This window comes from Phyllostomus hastatus, unplaced genomic scaffold (genome assembly GCF_019186645.2).
Source record: "Phyllostomus hastatus isolate PE091 unplaced genomic scaffold, TTU_PhHast_1.1 phas_contig_402, whole genome shotgun sequence".
NCBI classification, from domain to species: domain Eukaryota; kingdom Metazoa; phylum Chordata; class Mammalia; order Chiroptera; family Phyllostomidae; genus Phyllostomus; species Phyllostomus hastatus.
The window spans coordinates 9,924,080-9,944,338 of NW_025333873.1; the positions used below are offsets into that span (position 1 = coordinate 9,924,080).

Consider the following 20,259-nt stretch of genomic DNA (forward strand, 5'->3'; position numbering starts at 1 on the left):
CCTCAGAAAACCTTTGGCCATCATGTAATGGCCTTCCATTCATTCAAGTGCAGCCATGAGACCTGCCTGGGAGAGAACCTTGGCCATCTACTTGTCTAACCCTTCAGTCTTCCCCAGGGGAGGCCCAGTCTCCCTCCTCATGGGGGAGAGACATGCGAGAACCCGTCACTCAAAGTCACAAAGCTTGGATTCAGAGGGTGAGTACCAAAGTCTGGATCCGTGGCAACAACCTAACTGAAGGAGAACTTGAGAAGCCCCACACGACAAGCTATGAAATGCAGGCACCCAAGACCAGGACCTGAGACTGAGACAGAGCCAAGGGCACCGGGGGAGCTGGGAAGTCGAGAGAGAGGCATACCTAGCAGAGTGCCGAGCCACAGACAGCTCTCAGAAGCACACACGTTCCTGCAACTGTTTCCTAGTCCTCGCCTAGTCCTCGCCAGGCCTCTGGGCTGCCCTGTGGTCCTGGGCTAGCCACTGCCCTCTGGGGCTCCTGCATTCTCCAAGCAAGGAGGTGGCTGCTGAAAGTGATGGTCACTCCTCTCTAACGTGTGATGCCTCCTCCGTGAACCACACACGCACGTGCTGCAGGACACCGAGTTAGTCATCCCTGAGGCTGACAGCCACTGTCCCCCAGGGATTTCACCACCCAGACAGAGGGGAGAGGAGGGCTGGGGCTGGGAGGAGCTCGGCAGTGGGCTCCCAGTGCAGGGAGCCTGGGAGGTTTGGAACAAGTGTCTGGGGAGAATGATAACATCACGTCCTCTGCATTCTGCTCTCACACTTGCGTGGTTTTTAAGAGAAACTTGCAGGGAACACCTAGGGCTGTGTTTATGGACCAACAGCATCCGAAAGGGGACCATCCAGGGCAGGGGCTGTAAACTTAAACCACACGCTAACAGTGGTCGAAAAAGATCAAAAGAATGACATTTCATAGCACACAAAACGTGTATGAAATTCAAATGTTACTGTCCATAAATAAAGCTCTGATTGGAACCCAGCCACACTCTCTCATTTGTGTGTTACCTATATCTTCTTCCAAACTACAAGAAAAAGCTGAATATTTGCCACAAAGACTGCATGACCCACCAGAGCCTAAGATATTAATATCTCCCATCCTGTTTTGATGGAAGTTTCTGACTCCCGCCATAGGCCTGTGGAAGCCTTTTTCTTCTGTGATTTCAATTTATTTTCTTTGGGAACTAACTGAAGAACTACGTCTTTGGATCCTACCAGGCCCACAGAGGTGCTGCACAGGTGTTTTGGCTAAAAGTGCTTAGGCCTGGGAGGGGCGAGGAAGAGCAGGGGCATGGAGAGAAGATGGACTCAGCCCCCCTCTCCCACCCCTCAGCCCTGGGCCGAGGCGGGAAGAGCTCGGACCAGCAGTGCTCACAGGTGGGAGAAAATCAAGGCCAAAAGGCTTGTTGATCAGCCTCAACTGCAAAACAAACCTGTCAAGGAGTCCTTCCCAATCGCTGGTCTCTACCGCGTCCTGCCAAAGGGCTCGCTCCGGCACTCGGGCACACCCTGGGCAGATGCCATGCCCTGGCAGGTGGTTTTGTGCGTTACAAGTCCAGGACGGTTTGAGATACAACTTCTGGCAGCCAGCAGTCCTGTAGCCCATTCACGCCTTCACCTGCCCCCAGTTGCCGGCTGGTCTTGTGGCTGAAGGGACCCGGGGTCGCAGGCACCTTGGAGTGGAAATGAGTGACTTGTTCTTTCCCAAGGCCACCTTGTCCTCTCTAGGATCAAGACTTCCACTATACTAGGGCAGGGAGGAGAAAAAGGAGGAGAAAAAACAAGCATTTTGTGGTGTGTGTTGTGTGTGTGTGTGTGTCATGGGATTTTTCTTCACTTTTACTGAATCGGCCACTGCTGTGGTCCTGTCATGGCTGTTCCCACCCACTGGCCATCGGGGCTCGTGTGTGACAGGTGTCCGCCGTGGGTCCTTCGTTGGTGGGGCTCAGGAGTGTGCACAGCTCAGAGGAGTGATGTGGAAGGTTCCGGTGCACAGGCCGCCTCCTCCCTCCCCGTCCCCCGCTTCCTTTAAGACTGGGGCCCCCTCCCTGACCACCCTCCAAGGGGCTGAAGCTGCGTGCCTCGGGGCCCTCAGTGGCATCCAGGAGGCCCGAGGAAAACATCATTCTCCCCAGACAAAAGGGGATGTCCAGTCTGCGCCCCTCTGCGATCTCTCCGCATGCCCCCTGCTCTTGCTCAGGTGGGCTTGGGGCAGGTGCCCCGTCTCACCTTCGCATAATGCCCTACCTGAATATCCCGGAGCCTCCAGCTTCTGAGCTTGTCCGGGGCACTTGTCTCTGATATGTGACTTAGCCCTTTCACTTTGGTACCTAGGGATCCACAGCAGCCAACGGAAAAGCCGCCCTCGGGCCAAGAAGCCATGGGGAGGAGGCCGGGTGTCCTGACCTTCAGCCCGGAGAATGTCTCTCTCAATGCCAGCCTCATGTTGGCGCTTCGCCCTCCCAAAATGGGGCCAGCTGATGCTAGAAGGGAGGGCTTCGAGCAGGTTTCCTGTCCGCGGGTGCCTCTGCAGACACCGGGACTGTCCAGGGCTCACTCCCCTGCACTCAGCGCTCAGGCTGTTCCCCAGCAGCGCCTCCTAAATCCATTTGACGGGCACAGGCTCCCTCCTGTGGCTGCTTCCTGCCATGGCATGGTCACGAGAGGGCAGCAACCGAAATTTTAAGTAAAGCCTCCTGGTATATTTACTTGCAGCTGGTTTTCCATGAGCACAGAAAGTAAGCAGATCTGCGTCCTTCTCTCTTCACTTAACAGCCCTAGACGATTTAATTTGGCTACTCTTGGGCATTTTTAAATATTAAAAAATATCGCTCAAAACAGTGAATTTGCTGAAATACTGAGAATCACTTCTGTTACACTCAGTCGATCTCTCTTGCGTGCTCTCTCTCTCTCTCTCTTTCTCTTCTAGGGATTCTTTATTCTTCCATCCTCCAGGCAGGAGTGGGGGTCCATGTGGAAGGAGAGAAGGCCCTTTCTTACTTGCTTCCTGAGTGTGTGTCTGTAACTGACCAGGGGCTTTCCGACGAGAACCCCGTGACACAGAAAATCCCTGCTTCACAGGCAAAGGACCCGGGTCAGAGAGCTCAGCAGCTGTCCTCCGGCCACACAGCTGGCGGGTCCCAGACCCGGCGTCGGGCACACTCCTCTGCGACCCCCAGGCCCTGTTATCGCTGAGATTCTAGACCTGCCAACCCAGAGCTTCCTCCTACTTCTGGAAACAGCACTGTCCAATGACATCAATTGGGACAGCTTCTGACGTTCTTTTATTAATTTTTTTAATTAATTTTACACATTTAACCAGAATGACTTCGGCTCTCCAGGTCCCCGCCCCGCGCCACCCCACCCCGAGATGGCACTTACAATGCCCTCCGGGAGTCATGCCTGGGTCTGCTTTCTCCTGTCCTCAGGACACACTCCGCAGTTGATTCGGGGGGTCCCGACCTTGGGCCTTCTCCCCACTTGGGCACCTGTTCCAGCACCTGTTCCTGTGACAGCAGGAAGCCCTACACTGAGTGAGGAAAGTCCCCCAGGCCCACAGCCATCACCGAGCCCTGTTCGCGGGGGTAGATGGACCCTCCCAGGCCTCTGTCCAAAGCCGTAGTTCAGTGACGACGGCCCTCATAGGGGGAAGATGCCCTTAGCAAAGAACCAGGGAGTACCCCCGCTGTCACAGCCCTTAGAGAGCACCTTGCCCAGCTCTGTCATTTGACTGGTAAGAACAGGGAAGCCCAGAGAGGAGAGGAGACTCGTCCAGCAGGTCAGGGCCAGAGAAAGCACGGTAGCTAGTTCTGGATCCTAAGAAGGTCTCTTCAAGGTGAAACAGAAGGGGCAACACTTGCCGTGTTTGGCCCGTCACTGGCAGCAAATTAGACACCAGAGCCCGGAACACACCCATCACGGGGCAGGCTGCTCCGCCATCACCCGCATCAGCCAGGAGCTGCCCGAGGGCGGAGCCATGTGTGAGCCCCGGGCGCCCAACCCGGGCGAGCAGCTGAGCATAATCAAGGTGACGAAGTGCCAATCAGCACATGTTCCCTGAGTGTGTCCCACTGGCGAGGCAGGCCTGGGTTGGAGAAGGTCGTCAGGAGGATGTGACCCTTGCCATTGGAGGCTCCTCACCCCTTCCTGACCTTGGGATGTAGGTTCCTCCCACCAGAGTCCCACACAAGGAGCTGTTTCGAGGATATGGCCTCAGTAGACTAAGGTGTTGTCAACACCAGGTGGACTGGGTATGTAACTGAACCCAGTGAGGGCCTCTATGTAAACTTGGAAGGTTCCGGCAGGTGGGTGTGGGGACTACTTGTGTTGAAGGGCACAAGACAAGCCTCATACATAAGTCCTCTCCTTTATTGAACCTGCCACCCACAAATCTGGAGTGGCCTGCCCCTTCCTTCCGTCTCCCCTCACCCCCAGGGTATGGGGACCAGTTTGTGATTTCTCCAGAGGGTACGAACCAGCAGCCTGGGGCCAGTTCCCGGGGAGCGAAACATTCACCGTGTGAGCAAGAAATAAACTGTTTCATTTACCCCACACCCCCGGTCTCCAGCACGATCCCTGCTTCATAGTAGTTCCTCATCAAAAGGGCTTCAGTCCATGGCACATGCCGTCCCTGGAGACGTTCCCAGTCCAATGAGCAGAGAGAGGATTTCAGTGTAAACCACCACGCTCAGGCTCAGCGTCCCTGGCTGATTTCACTGCGTCTCGGGCTCACATCTCACAGGCCTTCCCCAGCCACCCTTTTTATTTGCGCATCCGGCCAAAAGTGGCAGAAAATATTTGTATTTGGAAAAATATATATACATTCTTGCTCATCCTAAACTATTTCATTTCTGCTCAGCAAAAGCCAAAAACCTTTGAAGGAGGGGGTGCCAAATTTAGCAATTAAAAATTCAGGATGCCCTGTTAAACTTGAATTTCAGATAAACAATGTCCCAAATATTGCAAATATGTCCCAATATTGCAATATTGCAAGTACAATCTGAAATTCGAATTTAACAGGGGTCCTGTATTGCATGGGCTGCCCTGTTTGGCCTCTCCTGCAGTGTTTGTGGAATGGTCCGAGTGGGCTGCCAAGGGAAGCTTTAGGAAGCAGGCCGCAGATGGGAGTGGGGTGGGGGACAAAGGGCAACCGTCCTGGATCCTGCCCAGCTGCCTGACCTGGAGGAAGGGCAGCTGCTAGGGCTTCTTCTGGTGACTGCAAGGCTCTTGGAGCACAGGTCCACGCTGGCAGGCTAAGCTGAAAGCAGGCCAGTGCACAGGGGTAAAAGGCTGAGAGGGCGGGCTGGGCCTTGCACCTCACTGTGAGGTGAGGGACGTTCCCTGGCTCTTACCAAAGGTCTAAACGAGGCCACAGGACCTCAGGGTTCTGGGGTCTGGGGTCTTTCTCTGTGTCTCTCTGTGTCTGTGTGTGTCTATTCATCTGCACAGGGTTAGGGAAAAGGAGGTTTACAGTTGTGAGGACAGGAAACACACAGTTTATTCTCGTATTATTATGTATTAGTTACTGTATTATTTATGTGTATTACAGCTGCAAACCCACTTTTGCCCACTCCAGCATTTGAGCCCTTCACGATCAAGACATACCCAAACTCACTCCTGTACCCTTGGTTTCTGGAAACCACCCTGCCTGGTTTCAGCAAGTGTAACCCCCCATAGCTAAGGCTGAGTAAGGGACCTTGGGACCATAAGCCACTAAGGAGACAAAGCTTATCTCCCTGGCAGGGGCACCGCCTCTGCCCGCTTTTACTTCACTGTGCTTGGCCCCAGGGAGATGACTGGTTAGCCAATGATGGGTAAGATTCCTCAAGGGAGGGATGACTTAAGACAGGCCTGGTCATGATGAGGGCCATCAGGGAAGGACTTGGGGGGCTATAGAAAAAGGAATGATGGACTCTCACCCCTTGGCTTTGATGAAGCCTGAGTCCTCCTCCTGTCTGCGAGAAGTCTGCTAATCTCTTGGCTGCCTTACCTCCCCTGCCTGACTTAAGCCTGAAACAATGACAGAGGGCAGTGCAGCCCTGTGCTAGAAAGGGCCGTTCCCCGGGGAGATCGGGCCTAAGGAAAAAAATGCATAGAATCCCGTGAAACCTGCTTTGCTAAGAATGTCCTCAATTTTCTGATAAGGGTCCAAGCATGAAGTGAGTTTGTTTCCCAAAGTTTTATGGCCCTTTAGCTAACTGACCCTGGCTCCGCATAAGCCCTCAGAGTTCTTTGAATGTTATCTGTTGTTTGATCCTTCCTGCCTGACAATGAGTGGTGAGCTTTACCTGCATTCCTGTGCAAACTGAACCCAACAGAAGTCCACTGAGGAACAAGCTTCTGGCCCTTCTCCTTTGAGAGGTCAGCCGCCTTTCCTCCCCAAGCAGATCATGTCTTGGTAGACGTATTCTCATCTGTGGCAGACAGAGGGGGGCTCTGCGGGCGGAGCCCTCCCCGCACTTGGTCTCGGCCGCATGCCCACGTGCTGTGCCCCTCCGTCCCACCAAGATCCCACGTATCTATCTAGGTTCAAGTGCAGCGCCAGCTCACCTGTGAAGCCATGTGGCCTGCTTTGTTCCCCGCCCCCGACTTTGGACACATTTCAAAATGTTTTATCCCTTTACATTTTGCCTGTATTATGTTTATTGAGGTCAAGGCCTTTCTCCCCCAAATCCACTTAAACTCCTGGAGCACAGAGGCTACATTTTGCCCTGAGAAGGTTGTTGTGAGGATTCAACAAAATCACCTAGGTTTAAAAAGAACACAGTGCCACTTGTATTTAAGTTTGCTAAAGACTGGATTTCCCCTTGTGGGTGTGTGAAGAAGTATCACAACAGTAAGCAAGACAAACAGTAAGATACTTGAGTATCTCGTGCTGGAGCCACCTGGACCGCATTGTCAGCTGCTCTTCATCCACGTGTCACGTTCTGTCCTGGGGCTTGGGCTGAAGCCCAGGTAAACAACCCCCTGCGTCAGGTCGGGTTGAGTCAGCGTCCCCAGAGCTTGAAGGACACTCAGGCCCCGCGGCCGCCTGCCCCCTCCTACCTGTTCCTTGTCCTTTCCCTGCTCCTGCAAGCTCAGCCTGTGCTTCCGCCAAACCAGCCGCCTCTGATCCCTGAGCTTTCTTAGATCCCCAGGTTCCTGCAGAGGCTGTTTCTCTGTATGGGGTGTTCTTAGCTCCCTCCAATGCCTGGAGGACAGGGTCAAGGGCCCCTCCTCTGTGACCCCTTCACTGAGTCCTGCAAGGAGCAGCAGTTCCTTTCATCTCTTTACCCGCATTTCTCCCTGGCTGGGCTGTGGGCATCTCGGCGTCGCTGCGTCCCCTTCATCCTGCACAGTGGAAGGACCAGCTGACATCCACTCCGCTCTCCACACTGCCCGTCAATGGGTGTCTGGGTTCCCACCCTCATCACACCGTCCGCTCGCTGTCCCGTGGCCAGTCCTCAGCCCGTGGCTGGACACTCAGAATGCATGAGGCTTGTGATGTTTGCGAGCATCCTGGAACTTACATTACTTAAATGCCATCGGCTCTCTCTGCTAAAAAGTAATTAGGTAGTAAAAGTAGTGACAGAGGTCTCTTAGGGGTGCCAATTCCGGAATTATGAAGGGGAATAAAATTCTGTTCAAAGGTGCAGGGTTTCACCTCCCTGCAGTGTGTGTGGATATGGTTTTGTGTGTGTGCACACGGATTAGATTTAAAGTTCAGACAGGTTCCGTGTAAAACCCACCCTGCAGAAGGGTGCCCTAGAACACATTTCGTTGTTCTGTCCTTATGAACATGCCCTTGGGGGCAGGAGTTAGGGCATGCCTGGAGTTCCTAGGGGACCACACAGCTGAGCCAGATTAAGGAGCTTAAAATTTTGAATCTGGTGCCAGCTGTCACTTATTAATAGTTGTAATATTTTGTCACCATGAGCCTTAATGTGCTCATCTGTAAAGTAGATATAATTCCTCATTATGGTGAGGTACTGGTGAGAATTAAACAGGATAATGTGTGTAAAATGCTTTGTAATCGCTAAAGCTATATAAAGACACACCTAGTGTATTAGTGCACCACACCAGGCTGGGGTTTGAACCAAGTGCTCGCCTCTCCGTGCCTCAGTTTCCACATCTATAAAATGGGGACAACTTTAGTCTTTCAGATGGTTGTTAAGTAGTTATTTCTTACTTCATACAGATTAAAATAGTTATTTCATGCAAATTACTTAGAATGGTACCTCACCCAGAGTAAGCACACAATAAATATTAGTTGCTATTATTATTATAATTATTGTTATATTAATTTTGTCACTTTGGGCCTAAAAGAAACTGAAGAAAAAGGTATGGAAGCTGTAGTCCCTGAGAACAGGCACTTCTAAAATCAGGTTTTATATACCTTTGGAGTTATACAAATGCCCCAAAATTGTTATAAAACTTCCATACTTTTTTTAAAAAAATTCTGTTTTGTGTGTTTGAGAGAGGGGGGTGAGAGAAAGACACACAGAGAGAGAGAGAGAGAGAGAGAGATCATGTTCCCTACCTTGTGGGAGAAGAGTTGAAAGAGGATCACAATTTAAAATCGGCCCTGATCTACATAAATGCTAATGAGTTGTTTGTTTAATGCAAATACGGAGCAAGAGCACAGACTAGTGGCAAAGGCCTGAATGCAGAGACTTCTCTGTTGCTCTGTTGTTCGCTGCTGCTTTTCGGGCACAGAGACCTCAGTATTGTCAGAGGAATGAGTCGCGCATACCTGGCCAGAATCCTGGGCCCTGCACCAGTCGAGTGACCTTGGGCGAGTTGATGTAGCCTGAGACTGTGTCTTTATTTGCAAAATGGCCTAATAATAACCACCTCCTATTGTTAGCGGTCAAGATGAAAGGGGAAAAAGTATAGAAAGCCCTTGGCCCGGAGCCTGACACTTCACATGATGAATCTGTCCACAGCTGTTGCTGATGGGGCTGGGAAAGGCCCGGGTGCTGCTTTCTGAACTCTCCTCTCTGCTCTCCCACAGGTCCCTGACCTTCGACCCTGCCCCTCTCCCCACTTAACTTCATGCAGGGAAACGGAAGTCAACAGAGTTCCTTCAAATGAAGGACTTGAGTGGGGAGATAAGGGAGGGAGGGCTCCCAGTTTTCAAACCCAAGAGACAGAACAAATCATTGCCCTTTTCCCCAGCCTCCTTCAACATTTTTTTTTTTGCTTACTGCCCCCTCAGAGTTCAAGGGCCTTTCTAGAACAAAAATATCAAGATCAAATCCTTCTGGATGCTCTGCGAGGCACTGCTTTAGCTCCAACACTTCATCTGCAACATAGCAGGACAGCAGGAGTGGGCCAGGCTGGTTGCAGACCACAGGGGTCAGGGCCAGGGGTCAGGGCCAGGCCCTGCTCTCTTCTGCAGCCGGGAGGGAGTGCCTGCGGGGACTGTCGGGAATTGAGTGTCCCCTGGGTGCAGGCACCGAACCTCCTGAGCCACGGTAACAGGACCCCATGGACATGGCCGTCTTCTTTTGCTGCTGTTTTTAAAATCTGTCTTAGCGACCGCAAGTGTAATTCTGTTGAGAGGTGAGTGTGTGGACCATCTCCCCACCCCTGCTCTGGCATGTCTGCCAATCAGCTCGTGTGGCCAAACCTGTAAGAACAAAGCCACCTCCGCCCGGTGCCAATTGTGGAATACTTGATTGAACGCAGGTGAACGGAAGTCAGGTTTTCTCTGTGGATGAAGAAGAACTCTAGGCACTAGAAAGGAAGTGAAAGGAATTTCTGGAAATGTTTGGGGCAGACGCAGAAGTTCAAAGGGAAATTAATTGAAAGGACAAGGTGAATGGCCCCTTCCGAAAGGGCTCAGGTGGAGAGAGAGGTGAGGGTCCCAGAGATGGAGATGCAGAGAAAAGGGAGAGAAGGCCCAGGAGGGAGGGGTTGCCCAGGATGCTCTCCTACTACCCAGAGCAGGGCACCAGTGTCACAAGCCCTGTCCTCGGAGGCAGCTGGAAGAGATAGGTGGTGGCGGGATTCTGTGGCAGGACCCGAGCTTTGGAGTTAGAGCCAAACTCACTAGCCAACTAATCAACCACATGCCACTAGCTCATCATGTGGCTTTTCATGGCTTCGCTGTCCTAAACCTTGGTTTCCTCACCCTCAAAATAGGACTGATGAGGCCCACTGTTAGGAAGATCCTGTGAAATTAAAAATGTAAAAATTCCACCCACAGCACACTGATCACACACCAATTGTGATTCCCTATGTAAGCACCAGAAGTGACTTATTCCTATCCTTGAGCTTCGCCCAGGCCAGCTGGTTTTATGTGCACTGGGGACCTGTTCCAACTATCCTCCCCACAGGGAGGTGACTTCCCCGGGCATTGCTATAGTCAGAGGCTTGTGGACAGCTTCCTCACCTGGACAGGCCAGGGGCTGACCCCAAAATCTGGGAGGCCTGCAGCTGTGCAGAGTGCAACGGTGCTGAGTGCAGCTGTGCTGGGTGCAGCAGTGCTCAGGCCAGTGGTGCTGGGTGCAGCTGTGCTGGGTGCAGCGGTGCTGAGTGCAGCTGTGCTGGGTGCAGCAGTGCTCAGGCCAGTGGTGCTGAGTGCAGCTGTGCTGGGTGCAGCGGTGCTGGGTGCAGCAGTGCTGAGTGCAGCGGTGTTTACCAGGCAAGGCCCTGGGTCAGAGGCCTCCTCCCAGGACTCTGTCTCCACCTCCTGGCTTTCCAGATACCTCCCCTGCAGTAGGCACCTCCCCCCACCCATCCCCAGGGCAAGCCCAGCTAGTTGGTGAGTCTGTGGCTGCCCTGGGTCTTCTGAGAGTAAGGACATGACCTCCTAATCCATCCACAGTATTTACCCCCCAGGACAACCAAAATTACCGAAGCCATTTATAAACTATTCTTAATGCTTGAACTTGAAAAAAATCAAAAGTCAAGAGCATTTGGGTTTCTTCACTCTTTGAAAAATGGCAAGGAAAATAACAATTGGTCTAAAAACTGATCAAATGCTAAACACTCCCTCCCCCATATTACTCTCCTTTCTTAACTTACTCCCCCAGCACATGAAACATCACACGCACATGCACACACATAGGCACAAACACACACATGTACACACACTCTCACATGAACATCTATACATGCACAGGGCAGAGTCCCTTAGAGAAAATCTTGATATTGACCAATATTTTCCAGCTTCTCCTCTAAAACACCATCAACAAATATGAGAAGCTGATGAAGATTTGTACACATAAGATGACATTTTAGCAGCTGTGTCCACAATGCGCTGCCCACCAACGACAAGATATTCTTCAGTTATAAAAACACTAATCAGGCCCTGGCTGGTGTAGCTCAGTGGACTGAGCATGGGCTGCGAACCAAAGAGTCACTGGTTCAATTCCCGGTCAGGGCACACGTACCTGGGTTGCAGGCCAGGTCCCCCGTGGGGGCCCCATGAGAGGCAACCACACATTGATGTTTCTTTCTCTCTCTTTCTCCTTCCCTTCCCCTGTCTCTAAAAATAAATAAATACAATCTTTAAAAATAAAACACCAATCAGAAATAAAGTTAGGTTCCTTCTATGCACAAAAGTAGACAAATAAATGCAGGTTTGTTAAAGAGCCATAGATAAATAATTACAAAAATATTTCCAAAAGTCTGAACATTTAGAAAGCCTTGGAGCTGGGGAAAAAATTAAGCAAAGGGAAGAAATACATAAGCCATAACAGATCATATAAAAAATGAAAAGCTTTAAAGAGGAAAAGATATCATAATCAAAATCATAAGCATAAGGCACCATAAACAAAGATTATAACAAAATGATAGATTGGAAGGAAATATTTTAGCACATATAATGTACTAAGAACTCTCCCGGATTATTAACAAGAAGGTAAATAACCAATAGAAAAATGACAATGAACATAAACTGGCAAGATATAAAAAAGGAACAAAATGAACAACAGTAACATAAAACTTTAAAAGATGCACCATCTCAAATAGTACATGGGGAAATAAAACTAACACAATGACATAACCATGTTTTACCCATAAAATGTTCAGAAGGTAATATCCAGGGGGAACGGTAGGCTGGTTCTGTCACATAATGTTAAAGCAGGGGTAAATAGCCACCAGCTTTTATAAACGCCACCTAACAGAACCCACTTAATGTTGAAATGTGCATACACTCTGATCCAGGAATTCCATTTCTGGGAATTTTTCAGGCTAATGAAAATATCAGTGTGTAAAGCTAGTTGTCTGTGATGCTTGGTAAAGCATTGTTTTGGAATAAAAGAAAAGTACAGAGGACCCAAATATTAATCAAAAGAGACTTCCTTAAACACAGTTGTGCAACACCTGGGCTAGGGACCACCGTTTGGACCGCCGCTTCCCCTCCACGTTCACAGGTGCGACGTCGGTGGGACTGTGCTTCAACTTCCTCCCCTACAAGGTGAAGGTAGTGATGGTACTTACATTACAGATACACTTGTGTTCACTCGGAAGGTCTTTTACTATACATTGCCAAGTTTTTAAAAAAGTGATTACGGAATTCAAGGTATTCTTCAAAGATGTAATTTATTTGTATGCTTTATGCAAAGAAATAAGTAGGGAATCTCGACACTGTGACTATCTCTACCGCCTCTGCAGTTTGTCACTACAAAGAAGGATAATCACCGATAGGAAAAAATACAAGGCACATAAACATAGAAAAACAAATACAAATGCGTAATAATCAGTGGGGGGAAATACTTAGCCTTAAAACCCACTGGTTTTTGAGAACTTCCTCCATGCAAAGCCCCCCTTTGACGCCATGTGCCGTCAGATCAGCCAAACTGAGGGTGCTGCAGTCACCCCCTGAGAGGAGGCACAGGGAAGGGGGGATGTGTGTTTGTGTATGGATGGATGCATGGGAGGTGATTGGGAGGGGCGTAAAGGAAGGGAAGATGCCATGGGTGAAGAAATAAGGGGGGGTTAGAGGTAGACTTGGGCCCTAATCCCTACCCTTGTACTTTTCTATAGAATTTTAAATAGTCCGGATTCCCTTTTAAACCAATGTCTTCACTCAAGAAAGGAGTACGGGACAGGGTCTGGTGAGGTCATACTCACACCAGGCCTGGCACAGGGGGCTCCTGCCTTCGCAGCCCTGCTTCGGGGCCTCTCCGGTGGTGCTGAGCCCCCACCTCCTCCCCCACCTCCTCCTCCATCCCACCCCGATCCCCTGCACCAGCTTCCCAGCCTTCTCTTCCTTCCCTTAGAGAGGAGGTGCTGGCCTTTGGGCTTGTCACTCTGTCTGTCTGCCTAGGGCTTTGCCACAACGCTCTTTCCTGCTGCACTGAAGGGATTTTGGGGCTCCTGCGCAAGTAAAGGCATGATTTCCATCACACACACACACACACACAATAAAACAGGACCGCTGAAGTCCTTGCCACAGAACTTTCTAAGTTAGAATCCAGGTGTCGCACTGGATCCTATACAAAACACAGGCTCAGTTAGCAACAAAAAGAGAGCTCCCAACACCAACGTGGCGAGAGGAGATGAATTGTAACAAGGTGACATTATTGAAAGACTGCATTTAAAATCATTGGCCCTTTTAAATAATTTGAACAGACAGAGAAAGGCACACTGATCTGTCTCTTTGCAAAGGGCGAGACTCCTGAGAAACCGTGGGAAAACCGGAAGCAAAGTACCTGCTGGTCTGGCAGTCCCACCAAGTCCACTGGGAATTGCTGAGCACTTTCCTGACAGCAAGGTCACCACGCTTACTGCATAAACATGACCCTGTGCTGGTGGTCCGGGGGGCTGGCTGGTGGGGTGCCTGGGGCTCAGGCGCTCTGCAGCCGCGGTTCCCGCCCACTGTTGAGGAGGTCTGTGAGTTCTCCGATGTACTTGATGGTGTACTTCAGCGTCTGGATCTTGGTGAGTGGCTGGCCCCTCTGGCTGTAGACAGGTGGCAGGTAATTCCGAAGAGTGTGCAGGGCGTCCGCCAAGGTCCTCATCCGGAGCTTCTCCCTCTCACTGGCCTTCCGTCTCCGCTGGACAGACATCCTGACTTTGGTGCCCTTCGGGGCCTTGGGGCCACCAGCGCCCTGCAGGTAAGCAGGCTGGAAAGACAACATATTGTAATCCACCTCTACCAGGCCACCAGTGCCGTGGCCGCTGCAGCCTTCGCTGCCCCTGTGGATGGCACCTTCGTGCCCACAGGGCAGCCCAGAGGCAGCCGGACACGGGGAAGACGTGTAAGACTCCAGCGATGGGGCCGGGGAGAGGCTCTGCGTAGGGGAGGCCTGGTGCAGCTCAAAGGGCCCTGCCCTGCATTTCCAGTCCCAGGAGGACAGCAGCCCGGGGCTGTCGGAGGAGCCCAAGCCGTCTTCCAGGCTGAGGAAGGTGTCGCGCAGGTTGGCCATGCCTGCGAGACAGCTGCAGAGGGAGAGGCTCCCTGGAAGTGGGAAGGCTGTGCCGCCGGGCCCAGGCAGAGCTCCCTTTTATGATGGTGGGGACAAGTGATGAAGTGGGAAAGAGGGCCGGGCGGAGGGAGTTCAAAGGAGAGAGCGAGGACCAAGATGGAAGATGAACTCTTCAGGTGTCACTTTCTCCTCGTCGATAATTAGCATCTTCCAGCTAAAATGGCTTTAAACAGAAAGGCCTCCAAGAGAAGAAAAAAGGAATTATCTTGTTGTAACTAAACCAATTAAGGCTGCATAACTAGACTTAGCATTGTCCTGTGGAACTCATTAAAGAGGGAGCCAAAGAAAACAAACCTGGGGTGATCTGCAGCCAGGAGGTGGTGGCCAGGGGCCTGGTGGAGAGCAGCAGTGCCCCAGCGGGCCCATCCCCTCCACCAAGACCACCTAGACGTTCAGAGCAGATGGGCTGTGCTGCTGGAGAAACAACGTGGTCCGGGGAAGAGGCCTTCCTCCCTGAGCTCACATTCCCTCCTGTGTCAGACACAGACAACAAACCTTTACTTTGTAGGGCTTTTGGGGAAACGGGTACACGGGGGACACGTTGTGGATACCAGCTTCTTCCTTTCCTTCCTCTTCAGTAAACTTCCCTAGGTCTCGTGGAGTACAGACAAGCCTACGGTCCTAATGACAAAGGCCAGCAGTTCCAGTAAATCCAGAGCCTTAACAAGCAGGAAACAGCCTTCCAGAAGCTTCAAGTCCCCACTTTAACTGAGCAGGTTGGAATTTGTTACAGCAAACAGACACCAAGAGAGACAAAGTTCCTCTAAGGCAGGGAGTTTGTATGTAGCGTACCTGCCATTCGGCCTTCTGAAGGATTTGTTTTGAATCCAGCCGCAGAGTCAGTCACACCTTGCTTTTGAAATGGGCAGCGGAAGTGTGAAGGGAACTGGGGAGCCCCCAGCTTCCCCCACCGTAGCTCCCAGTGCAGCTGGATGTGCTAAGCTGGATGGCCCTGCTAGCTTGCTGCGCTTCCTACTTGCTCCAGAGAGACCCTGTGTTTTGAAAAAAAGGTTGTCTCGGAGTCCCCATTTGTCCCACGAACATTACGTTTTCTCCATGTAACTAATTCTACAAATTAGTATTCATAGCAGAAACACAGCGGGTTACATTTCAGAGTAATGCTGCCGTGTCCTCTAACGTGGTTATTTAAGGTCCCCTGGCAATTATTGAAAAGAAATGCCAATGGTCTAATTAAAACGTTGGTGGTATTTTTTAATTAGGCAGGCCCAGGGAGGAAGGAGATCACACAGGCAGTCTGTGATGATGAATGCTCTTAATTTTGCCGTTAACTAAAGGACCCTTCACCCTATCTGGCAGAATAATAACATCAATAAAACATAATAGATATAATAAGTGATTTCATCTCCTTTCCCCTCCTCTTCCTTTTCTTTCAGCTCTCATCCGGAAGCCTAGACTTTGCTGATGTTATTCAAAGGAAATTCACATAGATTATAATGAATCTTTATTTTAAAAAATGTTTTACAGATGAAAGGACCAAGGCTCTACGAGGTTAAAAGGGCCGGTTAAGATTTCCCTGGTCAAGCCAAGATCCCGTGTAACACCTAGAAGTCTACCTTCAGAAAACATAACAAAACAATGCTTTCTATTTCAGCTGGGTGTGGTGGAGGACTCGACCTAAATGTGACTCAGAGAGAGGCGGGCCCTCGGTGGCCCCGAGGTGGCTGTGGCAGCACTGCCCCAGTGGGCTTCCAGTCCTCATCCTGAGCTTCAGTTTTCCACACAATATTCTTCTGCTCTCAGATGCCATGACTCTTTTTTTGTGTGTATAGCTTCTTTCTAAAATGCTGACTTCTTAAACTTCTGTTTTCAGAAGTTTCCTTTTCTAAAGGAAACAATATCTGCCAAATCCGTGGTACACTGTAGACCCTTAATAAATGGCGACTTTGTTCTTGCTGTCACCAGGATCAGGATGTCACCAGGATCTGACTCGTGTGCCGCTGGCCTCCGTCACCCAGCATCCCTGGGCCCCGAAACCTGTTCTTAGAACAAGGAAACTGCCTGCTGTCCGTGTCTGTCTAGTAAGAAATAAACCAGAACCAGCCTGCATGTATCCTGCTTGTCTCCAGGAGGCATTCGGTGCTCGTTCTGTGGAAATGGAGGTGCAGGATCGTGGAGCTTGGGAGCCGTCCACCGCCCCGCTGCTGGGGGAGGACTACTGAGCGGGGGCAGGCCTAGAGGCCTGGAGGTCAAGGCTGCTCCAGATGTTATTCCAGGTGCTTAACGCAGATGAACTCACGTTAATCCTCACCAACAACCTTATGAGGTAAGAGCTGTTATCATGATCAATGCTGTTGTACTAAAAAGGAACTGAGGCACAGAGGATGTAAGAAGTTTGCCCAAGACTCCAGAGCTAATGCTGAATGACTGGTAGCCCAGGACCCACACCTGGCTTTTAACCGCTGGCTGAAATACCTGAGAAGAGTGGAAGGCATCAGCAGGACGGTCCCTCTGGTGCTCTGGACGCCTGAACTCAAGCTTTAAGTGGAACTCAGGAAGAATGGGAAAACGGCTTGATTGGTACCATTCAATCATGCAACCAGTGCCCACAGAGCACCCGAGATCGGCCCGGTATACTGGCACTCTAGGGGCTAAAAGGATGCAGTAGGTTTAGACTCTCTGTCCTCATCCCTGGATGAGATGATGAGATGGACTAGCACCACGTAATGCTTCCCTGCCTCCACTAATGGGTGGGCCTAACTCTCATCGTCTGAAGAGAGTGTGGTGCGTAAGCTCTGCAGAGCCACCCCCTGTGCTGGCCACACCCACAGTCATCCCAGTGACAAGAGCAGTCATAACCACAGACTTATTTGGTGCTAAGTGTTTCAGATGATTTATCCCATTGAAACCTTATAAAAATCCTTCAAAGAAAGTATCATTTTTGTTCCCATTTTACATAAGGGAAAAACAGAGGTTTGGGGAAGTAGAAAAAGTTGCTCAAAGCCATGATGAAAAAGTGGAGGGGGGCCAGGCTCCAGTGAATGACTCTGTGTCACGGGGAAGGTGGTGGGCAGAGAGGGTTTTCAAAGGGGCCCTTGTTCATGCCCTAAGGTTGTTTTACAACTGGGGTTCCCAGCTCCTGAACAGAAGGCGTCTGTCTGCCCGACCACTTTCTAGTGCTTTCCCTGGCTTTAGGCCACACCATCGTTTCTGTTAAACAGCAGGTAAGGTTGATAGTAGGCATCTCTTCCTATCATTGAACGTTTTAGAAAGAATACCTTATTCTTTCACTGATAAAACACTTTCATGCACTAATATCAACAAGAACACTTTCCTTTTTCCGAGCGTTTACTCTGTGCTGGGTGCTGAAAACAAGAGCCCCGTATACACGGTCTCCTGCAGCCCTCCCTTCAATCTGGGAAGGTAAGCAGCATCTCCACCTTACGAGAAGGGAAAGTGAAACTCAGATGCTCCGGTTCGATGGACACAACTTCTCTTTTCAAGGCCACAGGCTCACCCAGCATCTTTGTGGCTGATGTGCCCGGAGTCAGCTGCAGTCATGCACCCACTTCCTGTCTTCAAGGCCTTCATGATAAGCTCCAGCTCTGAGCTTATCATGCAGACACTCCATGTGCTCTGGTTTCATAGCTGTCTTTGGCCATCGGGGCCTCACGGCCCTGACCTTTGTATACTCCACAGTCCCTGTTCCCAGCCACAGCCCCACAGCCTCAATGTCCAGAGCAGCCCCTGGCCTGACCAGCCCCTGCCGGGCAAGGGATAGAGCCGGTGTTTGAACACAGTTAGGACTAATTCAAAAACCTGCACCCTTTCACTCCATCACACAATCTTGGCACCCAGCTAACAAGTAACCAACAAATAGATAATTCTTGTGGGACAAAGGGAGTGTGTGTGTGTGTGGTGTGAAAAGAATACCTAATTGCAATGAAATATCTTCCTGTGTCCTTGAAGTAGTAAGGAGAAATAAAAGTAGCAATTTCTTACTTGGTTACTGGCGTAGAGCCCCTGTGCTGTAAGCCGTGAGAGTTTTAGCAGAGCCAGTGTGTGTGCTGCTTCCATGTCATTGTCATCACTCTCCCGACAAGCCAGGGAGATGATGAAACTTTCGGCTCTCTCCTGGTTTGAGCCTGAGGTTCTTTAAAACGCCAAAGAGTAATATTTTCATTTCAAGCCTCTTAAAAATCAATAGCAAAGCATCATGCAATGTGCAAAGAGATGATTTTCATAGGCTAAGTATTTCACCAGGACAAAATGACACACATGAAAAAAATAGAAATGAAATGATGCGGCTTACTTCCTAGGAGAGCCGAGAGACAGAAGATACATATGCTAAACTGTAGAAACCATTTAGAACAGGAGGACAAAACCCTTGTGGACTTCTGAAGCCATTCCTCCTGAGGAGGACCCCTGCCCTGAAACTAGGTTGATCTCCATCCCCTTCACTGAGCGACATCGGAAGAGCATCCTTCCTTGTCTGCCCTGAACATCTGTATGACTTCCTTTGTCCTCACGCACGCGGACAACCTGAGCTCAAGAGCCGACCCACTGCACCACCAGGCCCTGTATAAATCTTCTCTGCCCAATGAATGCAGATGGAGCCGAGCCAGCGCGGCTTTCCCTAGGAATAATCCACGTACAGGACGCCGGGCCCCTGTGGGGCCCCCACAGTGTCTGATCAGAGCATAAGCCTCCTCCTCTTTTGAAAATATGCTTAAATATGCCCACAGAGGGCGGGGGCAGGCAGGGGGCCCAGTCCTCACGTCTGTGGATGACAGGGGGTAGAGGGGGTAGCAGAGAGCAGAACACACCGTGTGGGGCAGGGGAACATCAGAGCGGGACCCAGAGTCATAAACAGAGGAAGTGGGAGTTAATTCTCCCTGGAGACCGGCGGGGCAGGATGTCTGGATGATTCTCATTGCGAGAGAATATGAGCAGTTCCTCCTGGTTCAAAAAAAAATCTCGTGTCAACATTCAGCCCCAAATAGCCTGGTTTTTTCCCCACAGACTGGGGAGGGGAAACAGCTTTTCAGGCTTCAACACTGATTCTTCAGCAACTGGCTAGCAAAAGTCAAAAAAAAAAAAAAAACCCTCATGTGTTACATTTACACCTACTCCCCCTTTTAAGTCCGATTCTTTATGACCAACGGTATTTGGGGTGGCATTTTAATACCCATGTCAAAAAAAGTTGAAAGCAACTTGCATTGAGGCTGTTCTGGAAGGATTTCCCTCTGTTTTTACCAGCCTGAAAAGCAGAGAAGTGCAAAGTCCCTCTAGCCCTCCTCTCTCCAAGGCCAGTGATTAAGATGCGGAAACTCCTGGTAGGGAAACGAATACCAAAAATGTTTTCGGTTAGATGTCTGCATGATAAGCCTGCTCATTTTCAGAAACACTGGCCTCTACATTGGATCATTTTAAATTCGCATCTCCATATTCGTACGTTCATTAGCACCTAAAAAGCAGACGCAAGGCATAGAACAGACATGGGAAAATATTTCTCACAAATAAGAGAGTCAGAGGGTGATGGCTATGAAGAACTCACACGGGTAAGAAAAACACGAGCCCACCATTGTGGAAATGAACAAGGGCGTGCACGGATAAACAGCACAGAAAAGAAGAAGTATGAGTGGTCATAAACATAGAAGAAAATCCCCATCTCGCTTGAAATCAAAGGTATGCAAATGGAAACCACAGGGAGGGGCCATTTTTCGCCTCCCAAATTGGCAACGTTGGCAAGAAGGTGAGAAAATGGTCCCTCACACACTGCTTGTGGGTTAGCTGGGTTAGGTTTCTTAAGCATTCAGAAGTCTCTGGAATACGTGTTAGGTTTAAAAGCAGCTTTGAGACG

The 20,259-nt window shown here is 50.3% G+C and overlaps 1 protein-coding gene across 1 annotated transcript; it reads right to left on the minus strand.

Annotated features, from left to right (window-relative positions):
• Window positions 1–13,796: 13,796 nt before the first annotated feature.
• Window positions 13,797–14,378, minus strand: MSGN1 (mesogenin 1). Its single transcript, XM_045844291.1, has one exon. The coding sequence runs from the start codon at window positions 14,376–14,378 to the stop codon at window positions 13,797–13,799; it is 582 nt and encodes a 193-aa protein (XP_045700247.1).
• Window positions 14,379–20,259: the final 5,881 nt, after the last annotated feature.

Coding starts and splice junctions, on each gene's coding strand:
- MSGN1 (XM_045844291.1), bottom strand. CDS start 14,378: ATGGCCAACCTGCGCGACACCTTCCTCAGCCTGGAAGACGGCTTGGGC.